General features: G+C 48.4%; 1 protein-coding gene across 3 annotated transcripts; it reads right to left on the bottom strand.

Moving 5' to 3' along the window:
• Window positions 1-746: 746 nt before the first annotated feature.
• On the bottom strand, window positions 747-25544 carry FHL1 (four and a half LIM domains 1). 3 transcript variants are annotated; one of them, XM_042876443.1, is made up of 6 exons: window positions 25412-25544; window positions 4775-4956; window positions 3963-4140; window positions 3324-3493; window positions 2521-2707; window positions 747-1758 (listed from the first exon to the last, which is right to left on the bottom strand). In XM_042876443.1, exons 2-6 carry the CDS (start codon window positions 4928-4930, stop codon window positions 1601-1603), a joined length of 849 nt encoding a protein of 282 aa, XP_042732377.1. In that variant the 5' UTR covers window positions 4931-4956; window positions 25412-25544; the 3' UTR covers window positions 747-1600. The 3 variants fall into 3 exon arrangements, with proteins under 3 accessions (XP_042732377.1, XP_042732375.1, XP_042732376.1); XM_042876441.1 differs by lacking the exon at window positions 25412-25544 and adding an exon at window positions 10475-10560; XM_042876442.1 differs by lacking the exon at window positions 25412-25544 and adding an exon at window positions 10475-10558 and having other exon boundaries at window positions 747-1755.
• Between the last annotated feature and the right edge of the window lie 102 nt (window positions 25545-25646).

Genomic DNA, 25646 nt, shown 5'->3' with positions numbered 1-25646 from the left:
CCCTTGCCATGCTGACCTGCCTTGAGATGCCCTCTGGTGCTGCTCTAACTGCTCCTCCCTGCAGAGTCCCAAACCAGGTGCCCCTGTGGCAGTAGCGTTTGTGCAGTTGGAAAGGGATTTGTACTGACAAACACCTTGCTGTGTTTGTGTGCATCTGTGAGAGTCTCATAACTGTTGAATTCTTTAACTTGCTTTTCACTGCAAGCCTTCGCCTCGTTCTTGTAGGACCAGCACCTTGTTGTTGTAAGGGTAAGTCCTGCAGTGCTCCATGGCCATTGTGGAGCTGTGACCATCATGGAAACAGCAAGATGCTGCCCTTTGTTGGGGTATTTCTGTTTCTGGTAGGTTCTTGTGTATGAAGGGAAATGACTGAAGCAGCATCCAGTTCATAAATATTGCTATGTGTATCAGCTACTGTGATGGGGGGGGGAACAAAAGCATGAAAACCCTTCAAACCAGCCCATAGGTCACTAAAAGGTAATAGAGGTGTATGGACAGTGGCTGATTGAGTGTTTTCCAGAAGGTTTTTTTCACGTAGGCTGGTTTTGGCAGATGGTCTGCTGTCAATTATGTGTTTTTCTAATTGGTTTATGTACATTGTTGCTCTAATCCTCATGTATCTAAGGACACTGGCAGAAGAGCTCTTTCCTGTATCAAGATATCAGACTCAATCTCAGTAGCTCAGCTCATGAGAGATGTCTATCATACAAGATAGCAAAATGAAAAAACAACAGTTTTCCAGATTGTAGGAGTCCAGGCAGGCACTAGTCTCATTTTTATTAAATCATAAAACATACACTGACATGATAGGAGAGCTGTGCTCATCCGAGCTATTGTTAAGGCACTTCTAAATGAACGTGCACTCTGCAGTAGTTGAAAGAGTTTCTTATTAGTAAATTAATAATTGGATGTAGACAACCTTATTAAACATGATGTAAAAAAAGCTGGTGAGCAAAACTTTAGGGCAAACCATGCAGAAATCAAAAACAAAACAAGTTTACGGAAACTTAGAACTAACACTAAATTGTACTGCCAAAATGTTGTTATATGTATGTAAGATAAAGCCACTCCGTATGCTTGTTGCAATTTGGCGCGGTAAATAAGCAGAGGTACTTAGTATGGAGCTGCTGTTCATGGTGTGATACATGTAATGTTCCTGTACTTGCAAGAAGACAAAATGGATCTCTCTGATCTTGGGTGCAACGTCTGCATCTCCCTTTCTGAGGTGCATGCCTTGTCGAAACCACTTAGTGCAAGCACCAAGCTTAAGCCTATACTAAGCAAGTTTACAACTAGCTTTGTTTTAGTTTAAGCCACACACAGATTATGGTAGTATTTGGATTTTCTAATGCTAAAGTCTAAATGTTCAAGCCTTTGAGCTAATAGTTACTTAAAGGCAAGGTTAGCTTTTGCAGCAGTACATGCTTTCTTGCTGCAGGAGCTTCAAAACTCATACCCAGTCTATTCAAGCTATTTTAGTTGTTTTTATACTAAAACTGAAAAAAGTAGAACTCTTAACATGCAAAACCTGCACCTTTACCAGGACTATTTTGAAAAGCGGGCCTTTAAAATCCTTTTTAAATCAGTTGCTGTCTGTTCCTTACAGTCGTTTGGGACACTCAGCACAGTAAATTTTTCCATTATGGCAAACAAAGCGCTTGTTGGCCAGACCACGGGCACACTTTGTGCATTTGAAACAGTAATCATGCCAGGATTCATCTTCGTAGTTAACCACACTGGTTCCTCTTCCAAATCCTGCTAGGAGAGAACACAATTATAGGACGACGATAGTAGCTTTCCCCGTGGCTGGGTTAGCCCACCATGCAGCAGATCCCATTCTTACTGCCTCTCATGCTTCTGTAGTCTCACACACCGTAGTTGCAGTGTCTAAAATACTAGCCCAAAGTGCAACTGAACCGTGTTGTTTGCTTCTCTGTGAGAATGCAATCCAGGCAGCTTAGCAAAGGCTTGTCTGCAGTAAGCCTCGTCCCTTGGATTCCTTCTCCAGGGAACAATCCATGTGAAGGACATGGATCGAGACACTGATCACAGAGGTTGGGCAGAACAGCCTACCTCGTTCTTATAGGCTCAAAATCTATGCTCTGAAATGCAAGATCTGTGGGATTGACAGGATAGCACCCCTCATTGGCTGAGCTTTGTGGGGTTTTCATAGCCAGTAACTAACGGGGACATGTGAAATAGATGAGAAGTACAGCAAATGTCACTCAGGGCAATAAAAAAATTACTTTTTTTAGACTTGCAGTTCTCAGACTAATATTGATGTGTGAATAGTTCCAGCTGGGGCAATTTTGGAGGAGGTAAAAGGTAAAAGAAGCACGAGGAGTACAAAAGGTAAAGAAGCATGTGAGTTATAGTTAGATCACATGTAAATTGCTGGGGTAAGGTTTGGGATATTACAGCTGCTTGTGGTGTCAGTGGCCTCCGAGCTGCACATCTTTGGGGATCAGAGTTCTGACCTTAAGCACCCCACGGTCTCAAGCTGCATAAAATCCAACATACCTGTAATAGGATTCTTGCAGCCAGCACACTTCTTGGCAACACATTCCTTGTAGCATTCAACGCAGTAAAACTGATCCTCTACAGCTGTAAAGCGCTTCCCACCCAATTGCTTCTTGCAGTTGGAGCAAATGAAACACTCAGAATGCCAAGGCTGTTCCTGGTAAGTGAGACCTCCAGAAGTGATGGGCTAAGAGGAAAAGAGCAAGAAAGATGTTTCAGAAGAGAGGTGAAGCAGGCATGAGGTGTCGTGAAGGAGAGCTTGGTCGTGGTGAAGGTCACTCAAACGTTTTCATTAAAATGAAATTGTGCAACATTTGAACTCCTCATCCTTGAACACTTGAAGCCCGGAATTTCGCATGTCTGGAGCTTTCATAATAGTTTATCTTATTTGCAATTACTCTGCAATTCTGTTTTAATCAATTGTAAGATTATACAGCAGCTGTTTTACAAAAGATTGTTTTATGGTTTGAATACACAAACTAGAGAACATTGCTAGAGAACTTTAAACCACTTTAGCCTTGCCATCCCTAAAGCAAATACAAGGCTGTGCCAGCCTTGTAACATTTGGTTTCAACAGATTAGCTCCTAGCAAACCCTGCAGGCCCTGCTCTAGTACAAATGTGCCATAGCCTCTAGCTCTCTCGCACTCTTACACTGCTAGCTGCAGCACCAGTATCTCCAGAAAGAAATGCTAGCAATAGTACAATGAGAAGATGATCTGTCTACTGGCTTACTCTCCTAGCTTCTGACACAGATGCTACAGGCAGTTCTGGCAGCTGCAGTGGCAAAGGGGAAGGACTTACATTCTTGCATTTGGCACAGGTCTTGGCAAATTTATGCTCATGGCAGGAGACGCAGTAGAATTCATCACCCTTTGGGAAGAAGCTCCCAGATCCAATCACTTGCTTGCACTGGCTGCAAGTGAAGCAGTCCTTGTGCCAGACCATCTTCTTGTATTCAACATTTTGGTCTCCTACAACAGAAAGAAAGAACACTGCAGGTCGGATTTCAGGCCTGTGACAAGCATGCAGTAACCTCATGCAGCGTAATGGCTGCAAGATCTGTCCATACAGGACTTCAACAGCTCTTCACAACTAATTTCTACATCCCATTTTAGTAAGGATCTTCCAGATTTTCTTAGATTCACGTTTGCCAAGTGTTGTGCCTTTTGAGAGGAGGGTCTTGTTTCACATAGCAGAGCTTTTGACAGAAATTGTTTAACAATGACTACTAAAATCCACTGTCCACATGAGGTTTCAGAGGCTGCCATGCAGTTAACCCTTGTCTAGAATGGACAGGTAAGAGCAGCAGTAAAAACCTGCACCCCTTTGTTACTCCCCAGACTTGCATTACGATGCCATACTCCTAACTGCTGCTTAGTTAGCCTCGGGTTTTGCCCTAGCAGCACTCAGTAATCACATCCATGCTGCTAGCACTGGTACCTGCGATGATAGGCTTGAAGCAGCCCTTACACCTGGGTGCATCCTCAGTAGCAGTGCAGTTGCTACACCAGACCTTGTTGTTCTCCCTCAGCATGAAGGGCTCATTGACCAAGGACGTGTAGCACTTGACGCAGCGGAAGCAGCTGTCATGCCAGTAACGGTTCTTGAAATGCAGCTCCTGGAATGATCAGAAACAGTGAGCAATAAGCCCTCCTTCTGCTGAGCACCACTAGAACCAAGTTACTGTCCCAGTGCTATTATCATCGCATACGAAAAGCTACATCTAGGAAGAGCATAAGTGCACTTTGGGATTTTGGGGTAGCAGAATGTGCTTTAAAGCTAGCAACCTTGAGATGTGGGGTTCTGCAAGCAAGGGCTACTTTGGTCATCCTGTTCCTTCTAGTTGAGGTGTATGTTATCATTGCCATAAACATTTACAAACTGATTTAAAAATAATAATAACTATTATATCCTATGTTCCAGAGTGCTTCGCCCAGAAGATGAGTTTTCTGGGAGATCTACAAAAGCTGGATTAACTGCCAGTTGGGACAAGTTGGCATTTGCAGCAGTTCATATGGCCGAATCGAGATCCTGAAACCAGATCCCATGCAAAGGCAGCCTGAGCAGTGCCCCACGGCCTCTGGCTCTTTGCCCAAGCAGCTCCTCCAGGCATAGCCCAACAGCCAGGGTATTTGAAAGAAAACTCCACACAGAAGCTTGCAAGAAAGGGAAACAAATTGGGGGTCGGGGGGTGGGGAAACAAGCGTCTGCCTGCCTTGCTCTCATCACCTGTGTGAGCACCAAGCAGTTACCTTGGAGTCAGCACCGATGGGTTTCTTGCACTCGATGCAGGTGTTGGCACAGATCTTGTCAAAGCACTTGACGCAGCAGTGGCGGCCCTCCTTCTGCACATACTTCTTGCCTTGCAGGTTGTCGCGGCAGTAATAGCAGTCAAAGCGCTCCGACATGGTGCCCACGCTGTAACTGCTGGGCCCTGCGGGAGGGAAGGGGGTAAACTTAGAATGCTGAAGCATTGGTAACTGCTCCAGCATCACAGGAAGTGATGAAAAAATGGCTCAGCCATGAGCGTGTGGTGGTGTCACGTGCCTGAAGGGATTGTTGCTAGAGAAAGCGGGTTCTGGAACAGCAAAAGCTACCTCAACGGTTCTATCAGCTTGGGGGTTTATAAAGCAAGCCAGCTTTGCTACCTGCACTAGCACTAGAGCTTTCCAGGTGCCTCCAGGATAACCTCACACACCACTGGGCTCAGGGTCCGGCTGCGGTACACAGCCTGGGTTTGGTCACAGCAATCAGGAACACGTTCCTTGGTACACAGGGAGAGAAGTATCATGAATTGAAGAGAAAGCAGGCCATAGGGTGAGGCTATGCGGGCTGACTCCTGGCTGCTGCCGCCCAGCCTCCTGGAAGCACTGTGCTTGCAATTAGCATAAGCAGTGTTTTAGTAACACAAATATTTTCCGTGCCCTTAATAGCCATCCAAGATATGAGTGCTAAATTTCTGCCTATAAAGAGGCAGGATGGGCTCTGGCCAAATACAAAAATGCAGCTCTTGGCCTCCTGGAGAATGAACCGCTGTGCTTGCAGCACTGCAGAGCTTGCTTGCTCCATGGCTCGGGGAAGAGCAGGGCCACACGACAGCCTGTCCCTGTCACCTTCTTCAGAGGAAGAACACCAGCCTTTTATTTACATCATTCATGTCAAGCAGGGATAATGGTACCTAATCACTCACTCAGAGTGACTCGGGACATTATGGCAGACCTGCTGCAGGCATGGCGAGATCCTGGCTGAGGCACCGCCTAATTTGTGTGCAGAAATCACCGCCAACCAAGAGCGGAACAGAATAGTTTCCATGTTTCCAGCCCAAGCCTGCAGCCAGCTGCAGCTCTCTGAGGCCTTTTGTGCCAGATACTTGTGCAGCTTCCAGCTGTCTCTATCACTGGGCTTTCATATACAAAGTCACAAAACAAGAAAACAAGATCTCCCTACACTTAAAGAAATGCAGCAGCTCCGTGCCTTTCCCCATTGCCCTTCCTCAGAGGAAGCCCAGGCCAGGCTCCATACCCAGACAGAGCCACAGCAGCATTTTGGCAACAATACACCAAAAGGAAGTTCAATAATTCTATTGCTGATAGAGCTGAAGCACCAGCATGCACTGCAGGAAGGAAGCAGTCAGGCTTTTGGGGAAGCTGTCATCCCGGGAACAGCCTCCCAATGCCCATCACTTGCCTGCTGGGTGCTGCGTGGGCAGCTCTGCCACATTATGGCACGAGGACCTGCTTACACAACAGCTTCTTGGGCAGCTGCCCACCCCAGTAATTCAAGAATTATCCATCAACCGCGTAGCCCAGCCTGCCAGCCACGGAATCACTGCTAAGCTCCTGCTTATCAAATGCGAGCGCGCATCAAACTGAGCAAGCCCTGACCCGGGCACGACCACACCAACACCAGCCTGAGCTGCAGATTGAGCTGGAGCATTTCTACTCCAGAAATCAGGGCAGATGATCCCAGGGAGGCTGCAGCAGAGGTGGGGGCTGGGTTCACTCCCTTTCCCTTCCGTTGAACTAAGTGAAGTGGGCCAGAGGCCAAGCTGGCCAGCATTGCGCTCTGTGGGGACCGGGGCTGGAACTGCCGCTTGGCCAAGGTCAGGAGACGGCCACGTCCTGCTGACAGCCACGCCAAGGGCTGTGTTTGTACTGCTTCAAGGAAATGAAACAAACAAACAGCTGGGAAACATGGAAACTATGCGAGCCACCTCCAGCCCTGTAGAGCTTCATCAAGCAAGCGGGTTTTATTTAGAAGAAACACAGTTGGAGAGTCCAGGGCAAACGGTATCTTAACGTTCCTGATCTCAGGTTTAGGGTTGCCTTCAAGCAGAACACGTAATTGTGAACATATGGCTCAAGGAGTAACACAACCCTGTGTTCCTGTGTAACACACCATGTGCCAAATGGGACACATTTATCACAGCAGCTCGGAGCCCCACGGACAAATAACACAGGGTCTGGCAGCCCAGGGAGTTTCTGCCCACCTTGAGCCATCTCACAGGCCAAAAGCTTGACTCAAAAACCAGGCAATGGTGATTTGGGAAATGGAGGAAAAGTATGGACAGACTTGAACAGTTCTCCAGTCTGGGATGATGTCCCAGGCAGAGGATGCTCTGCTGGAGAGGAGCAGTAAGACGACAGCGCAAGTGTCTGGGGAAAGGCTAAGTGCAGTACAAGCCTATCCTCACACAGCCTGCAGGACTCGCAATAAAGGGCTCAAGGAAAATCCTGCAATACTCGAATCCTCTTCCTGTTCTTACCCTAGAGCTCAGGCTTTCCAGATAGAAGCATCACCAATCTCCCAAAAGCTACTCCAGAAACTCTCTCTGCTTCCAGCAAGGTGCCCCTCTCCAACCAGCTCTGGGAGCCTGCTGTCTAAATGCAGCTCCTTGATGAGTTTGGCTACAGCTAAAGGGCGGATAGCCAGAGCAGTGGCCTTCTCAAATATCGGGGCATTTGGCACAAAGACCCACTGGAATATTCAACATTAACATTCACCTGAACACAGAGGTACAAAATCAGCTGCTTGTCCCAAAAGAGCATCTACTATTTTTCAAAAGCAGCCCCTCAGCCCTTGGACAGCCCTTCATCTTTCAATAGTCTCCAGCATATGGGCCCTGGGGTTGCCTACAGCCAGTGGTCAGGGCTTTGCCTGTACAGCGTCAAGGCAGGCTTTGGGACTGGAAATGATGCAGATCTAACAAGTGAAGCAATTGCATTAACACCAACCCTACCTGTCCCTTCAGTTCCCATGGTCCCTGAGCTGGTTTCTCCTCATCCAGTCAAGCTTTATACCACCATCGAGCTGTACACCATGACACGGCATTGGGGTGGTTTGTGGAACAAATTAAATCACAGCATTCTGCTAACGATCTGAAGCATAGCTGATAAGCAAAGCACTTAGCACAGGATGTGTGTTAATGTCTCCTGGGAATGTGTTTCAATGTGATAAGCCACCAAGGAAGAACTTGAAGTGTGGTCTCTAAAACCAACTAGGGAAACCATACTCAAACCTTATGGACTTGCTGCATTTCCCCTTTCTCCAGTGGCGTGCAGGAAGGAAGAGGCCAAGGCTGTTGACCCTCTGCTGGGGTATGGATACACTGGGAAAGAGCAGCTGCCTTTTGGCTCTCCATCAGCTCTGTTTTCCTCATCAGACAGCCCCTGTGCCACCGGGTGGTGACAACAACCGCCTGTCTGGGCTCAGGACCTGGCACTTGGTGGTGTGTCACCTGAGTGACTGTGCTCAGCATTCTTCCAGGCAGTGTTGTGTATTTTGCTATAAGAACAACAGCTTTAGAAGAAGGGAACTGTTAATCAGAAAGGAAAAGAGGTGCTCAGGTCTGCATCTCAAGGTCACTGGCACAGTGCCTGCACATTTATTCCTTTCCATTGGCTTTACATATCTCTTGCAGGTCATTTTTGCTGGGAGGACTGACAGTAAAGAGCAAAGATCTGTGCTCTCCCGCTGCCAGGCTGGGGCACGTGCAAGTCTCATACTCTATAATTCAAAAATTACACTGCTGATAGAAGAGAATCTTCTTTATTTAGAACAAGAACAGCTCCAAGTTCCTCAGGCCATTGCCAAAATCATCCCCTACGGTCCTATTGCCACCATGTCTGAGCACATCCCTATCATTATTAAATCTTGTCAGTTTCCCAGGGGAGTAGGGATGTGCTATTTAAAAAACACGCACTTCTACACTTAATACAGAGCTCAGCTAAGGCTAACAAAGCTCCTGGCATACACAGCACCACTGCCCAGGGCAGGGCTGAGCACTTCAGGCAGCCTAAGTCTAAGCCTTTCAAAATGACCGAAATAAGTTAAAGCAAAAAAAAAAATTGGCACCTGACTGCGGCTGTCTTCTGGTTTATGTTCCCAGCTACACTCCATGCCTATGTGCCCAGGAGCAAAGTCTTCTCATTCTCTTATGTTCACAAGGTCTGCTCATGCTCCTTGCAGGCATGGCAGCACCCCATGGGGGATGCCCTAGGGAACGGGGCTCCCTGCTGGTCTGGGAACAGACACTGTCTTAAAACACAGTGGTGTCAGCACTCCAAACACAGCACGTGCTCAGCACTAGCATTTTGTGTCACAGCTTGTGCTGGCAGGTAGATCCTGCCCTTGGTTCGGGAGATGCTGCTGCATCCACCTACTTGGCAAGATGGGCAGCGGGGCTGGACAGAGGTCCCTTGCTCAGCCCTGAGGGCTGGGGTGTTTCTGCACCCTCTGATAAGAGCACAAGGCTTCAGGTATCACAGATGTTCATTGCTTCATCTGCACAGCTTATCCCAGGTTGGATGCTGGCTACTCCAGCTTGTATCGACTGTCAAGGAGCTAGAGCATGCAGAGCTTTTGTGAGCAACCCTGGTTATTTGTCCAGTGAGTTTGGTAAAATAGGAACTGGAGCTCATCTCTCTCTCATCTCAGTGTAGTGCCTGAACCACCTCCAACCAACAAGAAGCACATGCGTAATAAAAATAACGTTAATGCTGTATGTGTGTTAACTGTGATTAGTGCTTGTAGCACTTGGACTAGAACCACTCCAATGCCAAACCGAGCCTGGTCCCCGCACCAGAGAACATCCACACCGAGGAAGATGATAAAGACACCTGGAAGTATTATAAAGTGATGCTCTAATACCAAATGATGCTTCAGCCCTGCACCCCAGGGCATGTCCACCCCCTGGGCTGCATCTCATTTGAGAGATGCAATAGCACTGCAATTGCATGTTGCAATTCAGGAATGTGAGTACATGCTGGACACACAGGAACTTAGCTTCTAAGAACCAGATAAGCTTTTCAAAACTCCAAAGACCTTAGGATGCTCAGTATTTGGAGAGCTAAAGGGGAACAGGCACCAGTAGGAAGACACAACATATCAGCATGCAAAGGGGACATGCAAAATACCCTCCTCAACATTTCTGTATGTTAACAGGAAGGAAAAATTAGGTTTGCATATTACTGGTCATCTAAAAGATAAACACAGAGAAAGGAGAGCAACCAAAAACCTCCCACTAGAGCAGTTGGGTGCAGTTGGGTAAACCAGGTGGGTTTACCTGCTGGGCTTCTGCTGGGAGTTCCCCTGCTCAGGGCAGCAATGCCACAACAAACTCACTGCACAGTGAAGTGCCATCCTCCATTCTCACAGTTTCCCCTCAAACAGCAGCTGAGCCCAGCCCTCCCACAGCAGCAGGCACAAAGCACATCCAATGCACGTTGCAGATCAATGAAGCCACTGCCACCTGTGCTCCTCACTGCCCTGTTCCCAGCGCTGCTCCCACACGCTGCCACCATTAGTCCCATTCACCACCATGAGTCAAAGCTGCTGATTACAGAGACTGAACACCAGATTCAAAAGAATTATTTCTTTAGAGTTGGACACCCTTAGCAAAATTTTCCTCCCCATTTACCACACACGTGCAGACAGCAGCATGTCCACATTACCTGTGTGCCTGTGGAAAGCCATGATTACCAGCCCAAAGTCACAGGCAAGAGAGTGCACAGACTCTTGGCTGATCAGAAGCTGCCCCGTTTGATAACATACATTTAAACGAAGGCTATTAATACGGACAGGACTCCTACCAGATGTCCACTCCCCTCCCCAGAGATCACAACATTAATCCCCCTTGAAAATTCTTACCATTTTAGGTGATCTGAGGGAGAAGAATAGGATCCAGAGACCTCTGTAGGCAACATGTAAATACCTGCCCCACTACTCAGCACCCAAATTAGTCCCAAAGGCAGAGAGTGTCTCAGGAACTTGACCCCATGCTAGTACTATTTGGCCTTGGCTTTAGAGCTAGATTGTGTCTCATATCAGTCCTGAGCTAAATAACAGACCCGCATTAATTCCGACCGCTGTTGCCCAAGGGAAGAGAAGAATCACAGCCCCCAGGGTCAGCAGGGCTGTGGTGTAAGGAATCAGCCCCAGACCACACGTAGGGGCTGTCCCCTGGCTGTAGGGCCCAGAGCAGCCACAGGTTGTACCTCTGGGGACGTAGCTGAGAGTCTGGGAAGCACCAAAAGGTACAAAAGGAGTTGGGCTTGTCTTCAAGGCAAGGGGCATGCTGAGGTCTTACTGCCTGTAAAACCACCATGCCTGGACCTCCTCCAGCCTTTACTCTAAAGCAGTTCAAGGCATTAATCATCCAAAGCAAACAAATCCTTGAAGAGCAGCACTTAAAAAGCCAGGTTTCACGATCACGGAGCTTCTCTAGCACCTATCAGCACAGCTGGGCTCTCCCCGCTGTGGGATTACAGAGCCCAGGCTTGTGCCTCTGCTCTCTTTGCTCACACGCCCCCGAAACTCTGTACATAATTTGAATCCACACAACCTACTTCCACCTGAGCTGCAGCAGGGAGCAGAGGGAGCCGTGCTGCAGGGCTCTCCTGCATGGAGGTATTTGGGCTGAGGCAGCAGAGGCTGCTCCACGGCCCTGCGCTCCGGGTCACGCAGCCAGCAGCAGTGTTTGCACTCGGGGCTGCGGCCAGGGCCGCCCAGCTGCTAATCCTGCTTCGACACTGACTCAGTGCACGGCCGTGGGAAAGGCAGTTAACCTCCTGACAGCCAGTGTTTATTGTTCACAGGCCAACTCAATGCCGTCTGGCCTCTGAGCAGCCAAGCACCAGCACATCTCTGCTCCCCACCAAAGATGCCGCAAGCTCCTTGCCACGGGGCAGGGTGCACAGAGCCTTCAGCCCAGCACCAGGCTGTACAGGTATCACGCAGTACACATGCAAGGTCAGCGTCATCCCAGCATCCTCAAGTTTTCAACAATGCCTGGAAAAATCACACTTGCCAGCATGCTGTCCCTGAACGGCCCAGCACGACCCATTCGTGTAGCAGTTTGAGGCTGGAAAATGTGCTAAAAGACAAGCAAACCAAAATCCCTTGGCTAGGAAAAGCCTTACATTACTTCAGCTCACCTATAAACTCTTGCAAATTGTTTGCATAATTCAGATGGTAACAGGAACTGTAACAACTGGTATTTTCCTGTGCTAATCTTGCAGTGCATGGTGTAATATTTACAGACATTAGTTCATTTTTTGGCAATACATGTCAAGTTAGCACCATTAACCACTCTCACACCTTTCTAGTTCCCTACAAAAGAGCTGACACATTCCCACATGGCTATAATTTTCTCCTTCCCCAGGACACCCTCTGTTTTCAATCACAAACAGCAATCTTTGCTCCCCATCCTGAACTGCAGCACTGCCTCGTCCCACCCAGAGATGGCTGCAGTCCAGCTGTGCCGTGGCAGCATCTCAGATATTTGGCCATCAAAACGCTTCACGTGCACAAATGCATGTGTGTTTGCAGCAACAACAGGCATGGGTTGGAAGAGGTGGCAGGGAGGAAGCTTGACCAAACAACGGGAGCAGGACACAGAGGATACTGCTACCCATGAAGTTTCACCATGAATCTCCCTGCAGCAACATTTTACTGCACAGCTCGGCCTGGCAATTCCCCAAAAGCAGTCTGTAATAACAAGGCCATCTTTGCTTGAATTTGTGGCCTCCTGGGCCAGTACAGCAAGGACAGGCTGGGAACAAGCCTTGCTGAGAAGACAGGGCTGCTCTTGTATTTTCTTTGGTCTCATTTTAGCCATATGACCTTGAGCAATTCCCATCTTCCCCCCACAGGTCTAATTCATCCCTGCAAGCCCAGCTCCTTCTGAATGCAATTAAACACATCAGTGGTGCAAGGTACAGCGCAAGCACCAAGGAGGGATGTTGTCACCCCGTGGATTATGGCATGGAGCTGAAGCTACCAGGAAAGACAGCATGCTCCAGAGAAAGGAGGGCAGTCCCGACAGACAGCAGATCCCACTGCCAGACATAACACACAGCCTTGTGCAGCATCACCACGATGCCTCTGCTCCCATCCCATCCACGCCACCACTCTCTACCAGAGCTGGGCAGAGAGGAAAGAGTGCTGTAAGCACACAGCAGGGCACACAGGCTTGGGTTTTGAGGGCTTTAGCATTAAGTATGTCCTGTGGGTTTTCAGCACAGCAGGATCTGGACACAGTGATCCCACCGCACAGGTCTGACTGCAGAGCAGCGTGGCTGGCACATAGTGTCATCTGCTCGGATAGACAAATGATTCACATTGTGCTTTCCAGAGTATTTTCTTGCCCTAACAATCCTGCCAGAAAAGGTCTGGGCGTCTCAGCTTGCCCACACATCCTACTGTCACTCAACAGGCTGTGAGTCCTAAATAAAGCCAATGGAACCCAGGCATTGATAAACTATTAGTCACTATCATCAAAGAAAGAAGCAGGCAGCAGTAAATACGAGCAGGAAGGGGGCACCTGTCCACTTCTTAGGGCAACACTTCACCTCCTGCTTCTATCAGCTCTGCCTTGGATGCACAGTGAACCTGCACAGAAAAGCACAGCAGCGATTCAGCTGCTCCATGTGAAAGCAAAGCAAGAGCCCAGGTTGTTCTCAGCCTTCCCATGGGACCAGCAGGCCGAGACTGCTGCAATAGCACTGCAATGGCACGGCCCCTTTGCACACACATTTCCTTCTTTTCAAGTAACAGCTGATTCAGGGTTGCTTCATTTCTTCAAATCCACACGTAGCTGGTGCACAGCGTGCATTCTCCTGCAGCAGGGAGCCCTCCTTCTGCCCAAACTATTGCAGATCTTAAACTCCCCTTGGCTCTTCTGAGGCAGAAACTGAACAAAGTAATTCTAGTAACAGGGCTCACTCTTTTCCCCCCTTCCCCCTCCACCTCATCTTTTTCTCCTTTACCTTTCGCTAAAGACAAAGTTTGCAGGAAGCCAGCAACAAAGGAGTTGGACTCATTGACACAAGCACCAGCAGGGTTAGGGCAGAGGACAGATCCCTAGGGCTGATGCAGCTCTCCAAGTGCTTGGCTCTCCAAGTGCCTTGACTTCATGTGCTTCCTGCTCCCAGCACCAGTTCTGTGCTGGTGGAAGGGCCACAGGGTGGTGTTTGCACTCGGAGGGCTATAAGCAGACAGTCCCACAAAGAGGGAACCAGGATGATTTCCTTCCTACTGTGCTGACCTCCAGCCCAGAGACTGAGATCTGGGTTCTTCCAGCCAAGGGAAGCTTTCAGGATCAGCGATGGAGATATGGCACAGTGGAAGTGGGAATAAGCTGATAAGAAGGCACACACAGGTTAGTTAGCCCTACATGAACTCAGATATAGCACAAGTAGAAACAAAGGGGGGAAAAGAAGGAAGGATAAGAAAAGAGAAAAAAAAATAAGATGTAGTAACAGACAGGAAGGAATGGCACAGTGATACTGGAGCTGGAAACAGAGGGATCTGAAAAACAGCAAAACTGGGAAGAAATAAGCTGGGTTTTTCCCATCTGCCTCCATCCACAGGCTGGAGCAGTTCCAGGACCATTCCCATGGCAGCTCCAAGTTTATTTCCCTGCTTCCATCTGCTCTGCAGCTCCCCTCCACATACGCTCTGACTGGCACTTGTTCCCATCACCTGTTGCTGACATGGCAGCCCTTCGGTGGCTGCTGAAAGCCAAGTGACACCACAGCTCGAGGAGAGCATCTGTGTATAAATCAAGAGCTGCTTTGTAGAGACAATCTCTCTCTGCACTGGGGATGGAGAACAGAACAGCAGAGACGTGCAGCAAAGGCACAGAGCACCCAGCCGGGCAGCTTGACAGCCTATACCAGAAGAGACAAGCTCTGATGTGCACTCACAGCAATATAACCTTACTGTACCCATAAAATAACCACTTGTGTTGGGGCTTCACCAAGCTTTTAGTGAGGCGTCACTGAAATAATATTTCACAACCTGCAGTATGCTCTCTGCACTGCTAATTGCCTCTCATAGGCATGGCAGCTGGCTGAGCAATGCTGTCCCCCCAGTGAAGTCAAATAGCTCACTGTAATGAGCACAGAGGTTCAACTATTAGTTTGCATCACTGCCTGAACTCTGGGTCATTCACCTTCCTTGGAAATCTACACGTTATGGATCAGAAATGTTTCCCAGCATACACTATGTGAGCATCCTGCGTTCGTTCAACACTTGTAATGAGGATAAACAGCTTCAGTTGAGGTGGTCAAGAAGTGTCTGAACGATGCTTTTGGTCATATGGTCTGATTTTGGGTGGTCCTGCCTGGAGCCAGGAGTTGGACTCTATAATCCTCCTGAGTCCCTCCAACTCGGGATATTCTGTGATTCTGTGAGATGGGCTAAGCAGATTCTTCTCAGAAAGAGGCCATGCAGAAGCACGCTGCCCAGCTATGGGTGAAGACACACCATTTTGATGAGAAGGACATGTCCTTCCTAGCACTAGCATACCAGTTGGGAAGACTCCCTGGCATCCAGCACATCATCAAAGCACTGCCCGAACTTGGCACAGGTGCCAAGGCCATGTCCCAAGCTCTGATTTCAAGCTGGCAGGATCCAGCCCTGGCATATAGGTTTATCAGAGCAGTCAGCCCATCTCCACAAGCATGGGACAGTCACCTCCAGCAAGATTAGCATTCTGCTATCTGCACTTTCACTTGTTAGATGGCGCTGGTGGCTGAAAGGACCAAACCACCCTTGTTACGTGGTCATCTTTAAAAATAACCTTTCCCAAAGCCCCACAGTGCATAACCCTGCGTCCATCTCAGCCAGAGGAGATCAGCTTGCAGGGCTGAAGGGGTATTTTTGGGCACTCTGACTAATTGTCAGGACATATGCTGTGCATTCTTTACAAGGAAAAACAAAGCTGCAAAGTGCCCTCCGGTAAGGCCTATGGAGTTGGGTGAGTCACAGAAGTTATTCTCAGCAACCTGGGCTTTGAGAGGGTTTGGTTCCATGTCTGGCTCCAGAGAAGCGTGTATGAAAATGGAAGAAGGGTCCACTTCCTTGCATTCTGACACCAACAACAAAGGCTGAGCCAGGCTGGGCCACACCACATCACAAAGGCAGAAATGAAAACCTTTTACACTTTGGAGTGGCTCCAAAGCCACAGCTGCTTTTTTTGGCACCACCTCACATGGATGCTCACTGGATGTGCCAGGGGATGCGCCCCAGAGCAAGCAGAGGAGAGGTTGCTCACTTGAGGAGGTCCACAACACCCCCACAACAGTGAGAGCCTCCTGAGACCTCAGTAGCTGTTCACCTTGAAGCCCATGTAAGCCAGCACTCACCCAGCTCCATTTCTCTGAGCACACCTTCAGACCAGATGCTGTTTCAGTCTTCTGACCCCACTGGCATCTCAACCCTGTTTGCTGGCCCACACTCTTTTCCTTTCCCCTTCTCTTGCTCTTTTTGTTCAGCAGAAGCACTGCACCAAAAGCACACACACCTCAAGTGACCAGAGCTCTGGTCTCCACTAGTGCCTCCTGCATATCTTTCCCTTAAGCTGCAGAGCAGTTTCCACTGAGAAAAAGTGTTGTCAATTCAATTTCTAATAGTGGCATTAAAATGTATGAGCCATTTCTCTGGAGCCAGGGATAATATTTTCAAAGTGCCTGTGTGATACAGGAACGTAAATCTCATTTTTCATAAAGCAGTAAGGATCTCAGGTCTCCCTGGAAATCATGTCAGATGGGAGCTGGGCAAGGACTACGCTGAAAAGTATTCTCCATGGGTTGGTTAAAAAACACTGATTCAAATTAAAATTAAAAAAAGAAAAAAGGAACTAATACCCTTACATCTTTCATTGGGGTTAGAACTCAGCTTCAGCCAAAACCAGAGGGACACAGCCCTTGGCCATGGCATGCAGTGTCCCAGCTGAGCACCCTACCTGCAGGATGGAATTACGCTGCCGAATTAAGTTTGTTCCCCATTTCCCAGAGCTGCAAATGCTTTCATCCCCACCTCCCTGAGGACAGGCTGGAGCAGCTGGACATCCCCTCTCCTCTCCCATGCTCCCTCCACAGGTCTCACAGCAGCATGGCACAGCATTACTATCCCTACTTGCTCTCAGACCGCAGGCTCTGTGGGCTGCTACATTTCTCAGGCAGAAAGCTTAGGATAAGAAAAATAAGATACTTAGAAGCGTGCTTGAATTTAAACATAGAAATTAAGTGGAGTTGGTACAACCACTTAAGTGCTTCATTAAGCCATGCTCTGCTCTGCAGCTGGATCGGGGCCCAAAAATGGTTTTGTTTTCTTTTTCAAGTAGGAGTGAGACAATAAATCGAGGCACAATGAGTAACACAGTCTGCAAAGGGAAGCAGCCCTTCTCGGTACAATTGCTGCTTGGCTGTCAAACCACGGTCCAAATCAAACCAATAGAGGGTCAGCTCTACATGACTAATTGTGTTAATTGCACACAAGTGCCAGAGAAAACCATCAAAAAGCTAAAGCAGATGTGAAATAGTGGCTTGTTTCTTTTAAAACCAACTTGTGCAGCAGCACTGCACGAGGCCTCACAAGCGCCCTTATCCTGCAGTGACCAGAACAGGGCAATGGGGAAAACATGAGGTTTCCCAATCCTTGAGGATTCATCCAGCAATAACAAGGCATGGGATGGGACTCCAGCACCACCTTGCTATTGGGCAAAGTTCTCTTCCCAGCTGTGCAAGCCCAAATTTCACTTGGTTACAGCTGATCACGTTAAAATTGCCTTCTTTCAAATGCCAACCTGCTCCAAACGCTGGAGTTCCCTGATGCCCTTTGCTGGCACTGCTCACAGTGCCAAGAGACTCAGCTGTGTCCCCAGCACATTTCTCATGTGGCTCCAGAGAGCAGCTAACAAAATCCACCCCCAGGCCTGGAAGGGACTTGAAAGAACACAGAGACCTGACACTCAGCGCCTATAAAATTATAATAAAAGGCTTCCAGAACATAAAAATACCCCCACTGAAACCAACGTGCTTTTTATAGACACAGCCTTTGTCCCTTGCTCCAGAATGCATTTGGATAAGCAATGCCATTAATCCAAGAACAGATTGTGTTTTTGTATCATGTGAGTACGTTCAAGGATTAAGTTTCAGTTGCTCAGTTTCTGCCTGTATTGGTGCTGTTAATAACTGTAATCTGCTTTTTATCACCAGTACTTGTGCCTTAAAGACATGGTGAACTGGGTCTCTGGGAGGCAGTTTGTGCATGGCTTCAAGCCTCCCTCTATCCCTGAGCCCAGGCCTTGCGTCCACCCTGGGGCTCATTGCTGAGGGTACGAGAAGAACAGGGGCTCAAGGTGCTGCAGGCAGCCCTGTGGGTGCCACCAGAAAGGGGAAAGTGGTGCTGTGTGGGGCACTGCAGGGATGGGCAGGTGCAGAAAACTGCCATAATGAAATAACATGGAATCATGTAATGGTTTGGGTTGGAAGGGACCCCAGGGGACTTCATGTTCCAAGCCCCCTGCCACAGGCATGGCCTCCAACCTCCAGATGTGGTTCTAGACCAGGCTGCCCATGGCCCCATCCAACCTGGTTTTGAGCACTTCCAGTGACAGAGCATCCTCAATCTCTCTGGGCAGCCTATGCCAGTACTTCACCACTCAATGTAAAGACCTTCTCCCTGACATCCAGTCTAAACCTTCCCTCCTTGATCTTACAATAACACGCTGCCACCAATCTCAAACAAGTCCTGGTCTTAGCTCTGTTATGGTTACTTAACCTGGGAACACTTCAGGGCGCAATAATGGCAGAATCCACAGTTTCAAGCCCTTATCCATGGTGTGCTGCAGAAAGTAGGTCAGATTTTACCAACACAAGATAGAGGATACAGGGAGGAAGCAGCAGCCACCCCCTCGGGGCTCTCTGACCCACAGTCCCACCGGGAAAACCACTGCTGCATTTCCAGGAATTGCGAGGGCCTGTGCTCAGCCACTGCCCCATGCACCATCCCCTGCACAAGCTCATTCGCAAGGCAAAAGCAGTCTGGCAAAGCAGCACACACAGCTTCCAAATGTCGGCTGAGCAGACAGCGTTCCTGGCGCTGGCTCCCCTTCCATCCGGCTGCTCCAGCTCAGGCACCGGCATTGCTCAGAGGATGAGCTCATCGCTATTTCAGGTTGCATTTGCACTTGGCAATCTCCCTGGTAACCAAAACAAGTTACTCATTGGTTTATAGCAGATTTATTGGTTGTTTGTTTCAGCCTTGAGTGAAGTACACAGAGAGTGTCACTACACCGTGTCCAAAAGCGCGTAGGACGGTATTTACAGCCATTGCTATGGAGATGGGCTGTGTTAGCACGGGAGGTCAGGGGGAAAGCTGACCGTGAGCCTGGCCCAGTGAGATGAAATGGCAAAAAGCAGGTTTGTGGCATGGTGTGAGCTCAGGTGCTGCTGCACAGCAGCCTCGGGCTGTCCCAGACGGTGGGCAGGTGTCAGTCACCTCTGGAACAGCAAAACAAGCCAGAAAGAGGCTGCTCACAATCCTCCTCAGGCAGAAATCAAGACATCCTTCCCAAAACAGGTATCTGACCCTCTCAATTCCACTAACACCAGCTCTCCTCAGCTCCATTTCACAAGTCAGGACCATGAGGACACAAGCCTGTTATAGGATCCACTGCCTGCTTATGCTCTTGGGCAAGAATTTTCCCCCCATTCATCATCACAAGCACCAGCACAAAGGGCAGGGAGAAGCCAGGGAAGCAGGACTACTTCAGAGTACTCAAAAGAAATCGGCGATGCCCATTTCTCTGTTGTACCCAAACCCAATCTATGGTACAGCTCAGAAATTGCACAAATTGCATCATACATTTCATGAGGGGTTTTGGGGCTTCTGTTCATTTTACTGAATGTGTTTTTGCAAGAAAGACCCTACCCGGATGGGCTCAGTCCTGCAAGACAAAACATTTGGAAGCCCTGCAAGTAGGCAACCTGCAGCTGAGCTCCCAGCCCCATCTTCCCAAACAGAAGCACACAGGCTGTGTCCCCTTCCTGGGAAAGACACATCCCACCTCACAGGCAGATCCAGATTCAAAGTTTGTCACCATGGTGGTTTTTGGCTACAGGTGGGATCATACAAAGGAGAAGGGAAGATTTCAGCAGGAGGTAAGTGACATGCTCATGAAAATTAGGACAAAATAAGAGACTTCAATCCCTGCCAAGCAACTTTGTGCCTCCATGGAGTGAGCATGGGCTGCATTCTGGTCCTGCTCCCATGCTACTTCCAGAGGCAGCACTGACATGCTTTATCCATCAAGCAGCATTTACCTGGCAGGCTGTTCCAGGGTGGAAGCGTGACTGGCTTTCAGTCAGCAGAGCAGGGGTAGACAGGAAACAGCATTTGCATGTGTTGAGTGAGATATATAGCTCTGTGTATTTTTAAAGTGAGATGAGACCAGAGAGAGAGGGAGGGATTCTTGCACCCTCGGCTGCTCATTACTGCCTTGCCTGTGGAACTGTTGGAAGCACGGCCAGGTCAAGACAACGCCTAGAGCTCATCAGGGAATTCTGAAGTGGAAGCAAATCAGTAGGAATTGCTCATACATCTACATCAGGACTGGATTAGAACCACAGAGCCCTGTGCTTCTGGAGGTGGTGCCTGCATTGCATTCCCTCAAACCACCAGTAGCACTGTGGTAAATGTGTACAGAAGAGCAGGATGTAGTGCCAAGCCCCTGGGATGCTATCAGGATCCTAGCAGAGCCCCTGCAGGTCATTCATCTGAGCGGACATCACCCAGATGGCTCGTGTGGCACATCACCAGATTGGGTAAGTAGCACTGAATAACACAGGGCCCAGCAGGACTGCACACAGCTGTACCATGGCTGCCTGTCTTGTGGGATGTAGGTAGTCCTGGGTTTGGCACAGATGGGATGTTTAAAAAAAGCTCTCTGATATGCAGACAGGAGCAAGCTAAGGGGTGCAGAGTGGAGTGGAAAAGGCTCAAAGGTCCAGAAACAAGATGGTAAGACAGAAGCTGGAAAGGCAGGCAGTGCCTCAGAAGTGACTAATTCCATGCTTTTGCTCCAGTGTTTATTATAGAAAAGAAGAGATAAGAAAGGCAGCTAGTGGTAACAACTGCCAGAGGCAGCCAATCCCAAGCTAAACAAATAGCAAATGCCATGCAAGCAGCCTGCCAATTCAAAATGGTTCCCACAGCTGGGGGGCATTAATTTATAACAAATACATTACCCTTCAGTCACCCACCTCAGGACGCTATCAGGGATGGAGAAGCTGTGTTTTGAGTGGTTTCATAGCTACTCTTGGGGGGATTGTGGCCAGAGACAACTGGAAGTCTATGAAAACTGAATATACCCCACTGAAGGCATTAAGGAAGAGCTGGGAGCCAAATCCCAGCACAAAAGCCAACTAGGAGCCACAGTGGGCCAGAGCAGCTGTGGGTTTAGTGTGCTGACCATTATTTTTCTTAGCAAGGGAAGAAAAGCACATCCAGCACGCTAGTTCATAATACAGCCTTGGAGAATTGAGTGTTTGTTGGTGGTTTATTTTTTTGCTGCCTCTGTCCAAACAAAACAATGGAAAGCAATTCTTGCTCTGCCAGAAGCTCTGAATTCTTTGCTGCTTGGACACGGGTGTCACACAGGAGAGCTTGCATACTGGTGCAACTGCATTGTCACTACAACCAGCTTGCAAGAACCTAAAGCAAAATAAGTGGATTGTCCATCTCTACACCAAGTGCTTCCCAAAAGGAGTCCTTAGCACATCCAGCACACACAAGTGCTTGCCACGACTTCAGGACACAAATGCCATTGGAGTCAACCATCATCCAAAGCTGCCCCATCCCAAAGCATCAGGGTCTCCAATGTCTTGAACACAAGTGGAAGGATTTTCCAGAAGGAAAAGCATTTTTCAGCTGTTTCTCCTGTTCTTCCTTCCATACACATCACAAATGTACAGATAGATGTCAGAACAAACTCGTTTTACTGTGGTTCTACAGCTCAGCAAGAAGTAAACCAGCTCCAAAACACTTTATTTGCAATCATTAAACCCTAAGACAAACCTGTCAGGCAGCCTCCTGTGAGGCAGATGTCAGTCTCCTCTCTTCCACGAGTGGAAGGATATTAGAAACAAGGATGTGGAAAAGCTGCCCTGCAGTGCCTATTCTAGCAGGAATGGTCTTTTCCTGTTCTTCACTGGAGGTCTGGATGACAACACGCAATCCCAGCAGAATATAAATGCACCCACCACTTTAATCCCTCTGAGTTAGCAGCTGCTTGCTGAGCACTTGTGTGCCAAGCAGGCAGCTCTGCCAGGCAGGAGACAGCAGAGGTTTCCATCTCCAGCTCTTTCCCACCACACAGGAGAAAGCCACCCCAAAGTGCACCAAGCACAAGGCTCAGCTCAAAGCAGGCACACTCCCAAAACGAGTGGATCTTCTGAAAATGCCATTCTTGTCCAAGCAATCTGAAGTTAAGAGGTTTTAAATTTCATATTTGCAAAAACAATGCAGTTCTGCAATACCGTTCCAACCAAAATTGTAACTTTGCCTTAAAGTTTCCAGTCAGGCGCGCAGCTAAATACCACTGCATCCATCCTGGCCTGTAGCTCCCACACTGACGGGAACCCTGTGCAGCCTCATGCAGGATACATTGCATCTCACTCCAGCACGCCTATGGTGCAAGCCTCGCCCTGCTTTTGAATAGCTCCTAAGCCCTAAAAGACTTTCTAGCCTTGTCCTGCCATAGGATGTGATGTGCCTGGGGCTGACTCCTTGCTGCTGGCCTCCAACAGCAGCAGGGCACGCAGGTCAGAGCTGAAGCATGCCGGGCTGTATCCATGTCTGACCTCAAGGGATACCCCAGTGCCTTTGCTCCTACAAACTGCCAAGTGCTGCAGACAGGGTTTCGCCAGAGCCTCGGGATCTAAGAACTGAAGCCAGAAAATACGGCACAGTTCTCCTAAAACTACGCTGCAGAAGTGGAAACAAAGCATTTATCTAAATAGCATTTAATCCTTTAGAGTCCTCTTGTCTCAAGAGCCATCTGGTTAAAATTCCTCTCCAAATCAGGGTATCTAAATGAAACATGAGGTCTCTTTCTTCCTCCCACACTCCCTCTGCCAAAGTCAGACATGAAATATCTGATCTCAGACACTTTAACTTTGTTATCTTCCCTGTCTGAGTTTTCCATAATAGACAAATGAAGGAAAAAAAAAGTCACAATGAATGAAGCTGAAGCATTTTGACTGTACAACTTACAGTGTGTTTTTTAATAAAAAAGGGACAGGTCGGGTCTGGAAACATTTTAGACATTATTTCCATTACCTTCTCAAGCAAAAGTAATTCTACGTAACTGAAGTTAGAGAACTATATCTGAAATCTCAGCATTGCTATCTAAATTACCCAGTGCTGTCCCCAAAGTGGGACTGAGCTCAAAAGTGCATCACTCACATAGGTCACTGCTGTGGAGGTGACAGTATTCCTGGCTCACATCATCATTATCTCCACTGGAGCACGTGCCCCAGCCTCACTGTGCTAGGAGCTGCGTGCTCACAGCACTGGCAGCAAGTACAAGTTTCCAAGACAGAGATGGAGAGGGCAATCGCTCAGCCATGGTACCCAGGAACCATGGAATATCATGTTTTCACGAGGTATTACACAAAAAGGAATATTTTTCTTCTCTGCGACAAGGAACAGAGTTTTTTAAAGCCTGTGTTATATGCTAGTGCAACAGACAGACTGTACTACAGTGTATTTAGAGAATATGAGCCTAGATCAGGGCTAGCACACATGCAGCAGCATCCTTCCCCCTTCATGAGCACAGACCCAACAGAGCTCTGCCAGCCGCCCTGTGCCACACATCTCCATTTTCCATTCATGGTGCAGTTCGATGGAGAGGCAGCTTCCGAAATAGAGGCCAGCCAAGATGGGCTGGAGAGTGTTTATATTCAAGCGTTCGAGTACCATAAACACTGCCTCCTTTTGAACAGCTGCCTTTATTTACATCCAGGCAGAGAACTATACCAGCGTAGGTGGAGGCCAGCCATCATTCACAGCAGGGAATAACTTCTGTTAGAAACACTCCAAGAGCCCAAAATCCAACAGATCTCTCCTGGCCAAAACTCCCCAAAAGCAGTTCAACTCAGACAGAAGCTGTAAGCCCCAGCTCTGACAGGGTCCCTCCAAGCTCCAGTTCCAGACCTGAAGCAGTTGGATTTCTGCTGCCCTGAGCTCTTGGTTTTAGCACCTGCACCTTCATTGTTCCAGCAGGTATCACTCAGTAAGGAATTTGTCTGTGCTGGGCTCCTTAAGGAGAAATTAGGAACTGGTTTGCATTCAGGAATAGGGGAAAAAATACAGAGGGTGTTGTCACTGCGATGAAACATGTGAGTGCTTTTATCATTAACATTTCAACTTCCCTTTTTAAAGCCATATTTGGTTACTTGATCAGCTATTTCCTTCATACATCATAGCTTAAGAATTGAAAGAGTTTCCTTTGTGAAGTTTTTTTTTAAACAAAAAGCACTTCCTCTCAAAACAAGGTAAAACTAATTAAGAGATGGATTGCTCTAATCTTTTTTTTCCCTTTCGTGTGCTATTTACAAAGCAACCCCATTCATATCTAAGCCACAGACCAGCGCCTGCTTACGCAGTGCGAGCTGAACCAGAATCTCATGCATTAACTTATCTTGTGGGCAGCTGCTAAAGAAAAGATTGATGACAGAAACACCCATCTTGCAAACACACCAGTGAATAGTTTCACTCATCCAAGTGATTCCACAAATACAGATAGAGAAGAGGGCGCAGTGTTTGGGTAAAGATAAAGGCGTTTGCTTTCAGATGGGAGCAGCTGTGAGTGCCACTTGTTAGAAAATCTGCAATTGTTGATACTTCACAATATAGAAAGAAAGCAGTGACAGTTACTAGCTGAAAGCTGGCATTTCCACATTTTCCCCGGCTCTGTCCCATGCAGCATTCTCCCTCAGGGCAGTGGGTATAACTCCTATCTTTGCAAGAACATCGCATCACCTGAGCTGCCGACAGAACAGCGGCTGGTTTGCTGATCTCCTCCCCAGCTGTTTTTAACCACTTCAAACAGGCACAGCTGATCCCCTGCCTTGGAGAGCCCTGCTGACAGCTCACACACAGCTCTGCCCACTGCAAGCACTCCCAAACAACACTCGGCTGGGAAGCAGAGAAAAGCTCTATTTATACGTAGTGATTGCTTGTACTCTCAAAGCCATCACCTTACGGGGGGGAGGAATAGACACATCAGAGAAAGAAGATGCAAGAGAAATCAGAAGCAAGAATTTAGATAAATCCCCCAACCAAAACATCCCTGAAGCAGAGGCAGTTTCCCATGAGGAAACTTTTCTAAAAGGAGTGCTTTAGAAGTACATTCTGCACTCGCAGACTTCCCGTTTCCCCCAGCCTTTCCCAGCCAATTCCCCAGCCAAGCAGCCCCAAGGCAGAGAAAGGAACCAGCACAAGCCTTGAAATCCAAAGACCTGTGGAACGCAGGATGCTGAAACGCTCCCTGCTCAGCGAGGATGCTAGAGAAGAGTGAGACAGAGGCATGTGCTTACTGGCAGCTGGAGAGCCTGGAGCTGGGAAGGGATGGAGCACACTCCCCTTGCAGCTGTGCTGTGGGCAGGACGTGGGAGAGCTTCGGTCCAGGGCTGAGCCTCCAGCCCCTGGCTGGACAGCTGCTGCTTCGACACTTATAGCAGGGAGGCGCGTTGCAAAAAATTAATCCAGCCAATAGCACCGGTCCTGCCCAGGGAGCAGCTGGAGGTGGGGGGAACAGCCTGCTCCTCCCAG

Source organism: Lagopus leucura, unplaced genomic scaffold (genome assembly GCF_019238085.1).
Source record: "Lagopus leucura isolate 7727_CA_CO unplaced genomic scaffold, USGS_WTPT01 Super-Scaffold_100016, whole genome shotgun sequence".
Taxonomy (NCBI): domain Eukaryota; kingdom Metazoa; phylum Chordata; class Aves; order Galliformes; family Phasianidae; genus Lagopus; species Lagopus leucura.
The sequence above is the reverse complement of the archived record's forward strand: the minus strand, read 5'-3'. Positions and strand labels throughout refer to the sequence as shown.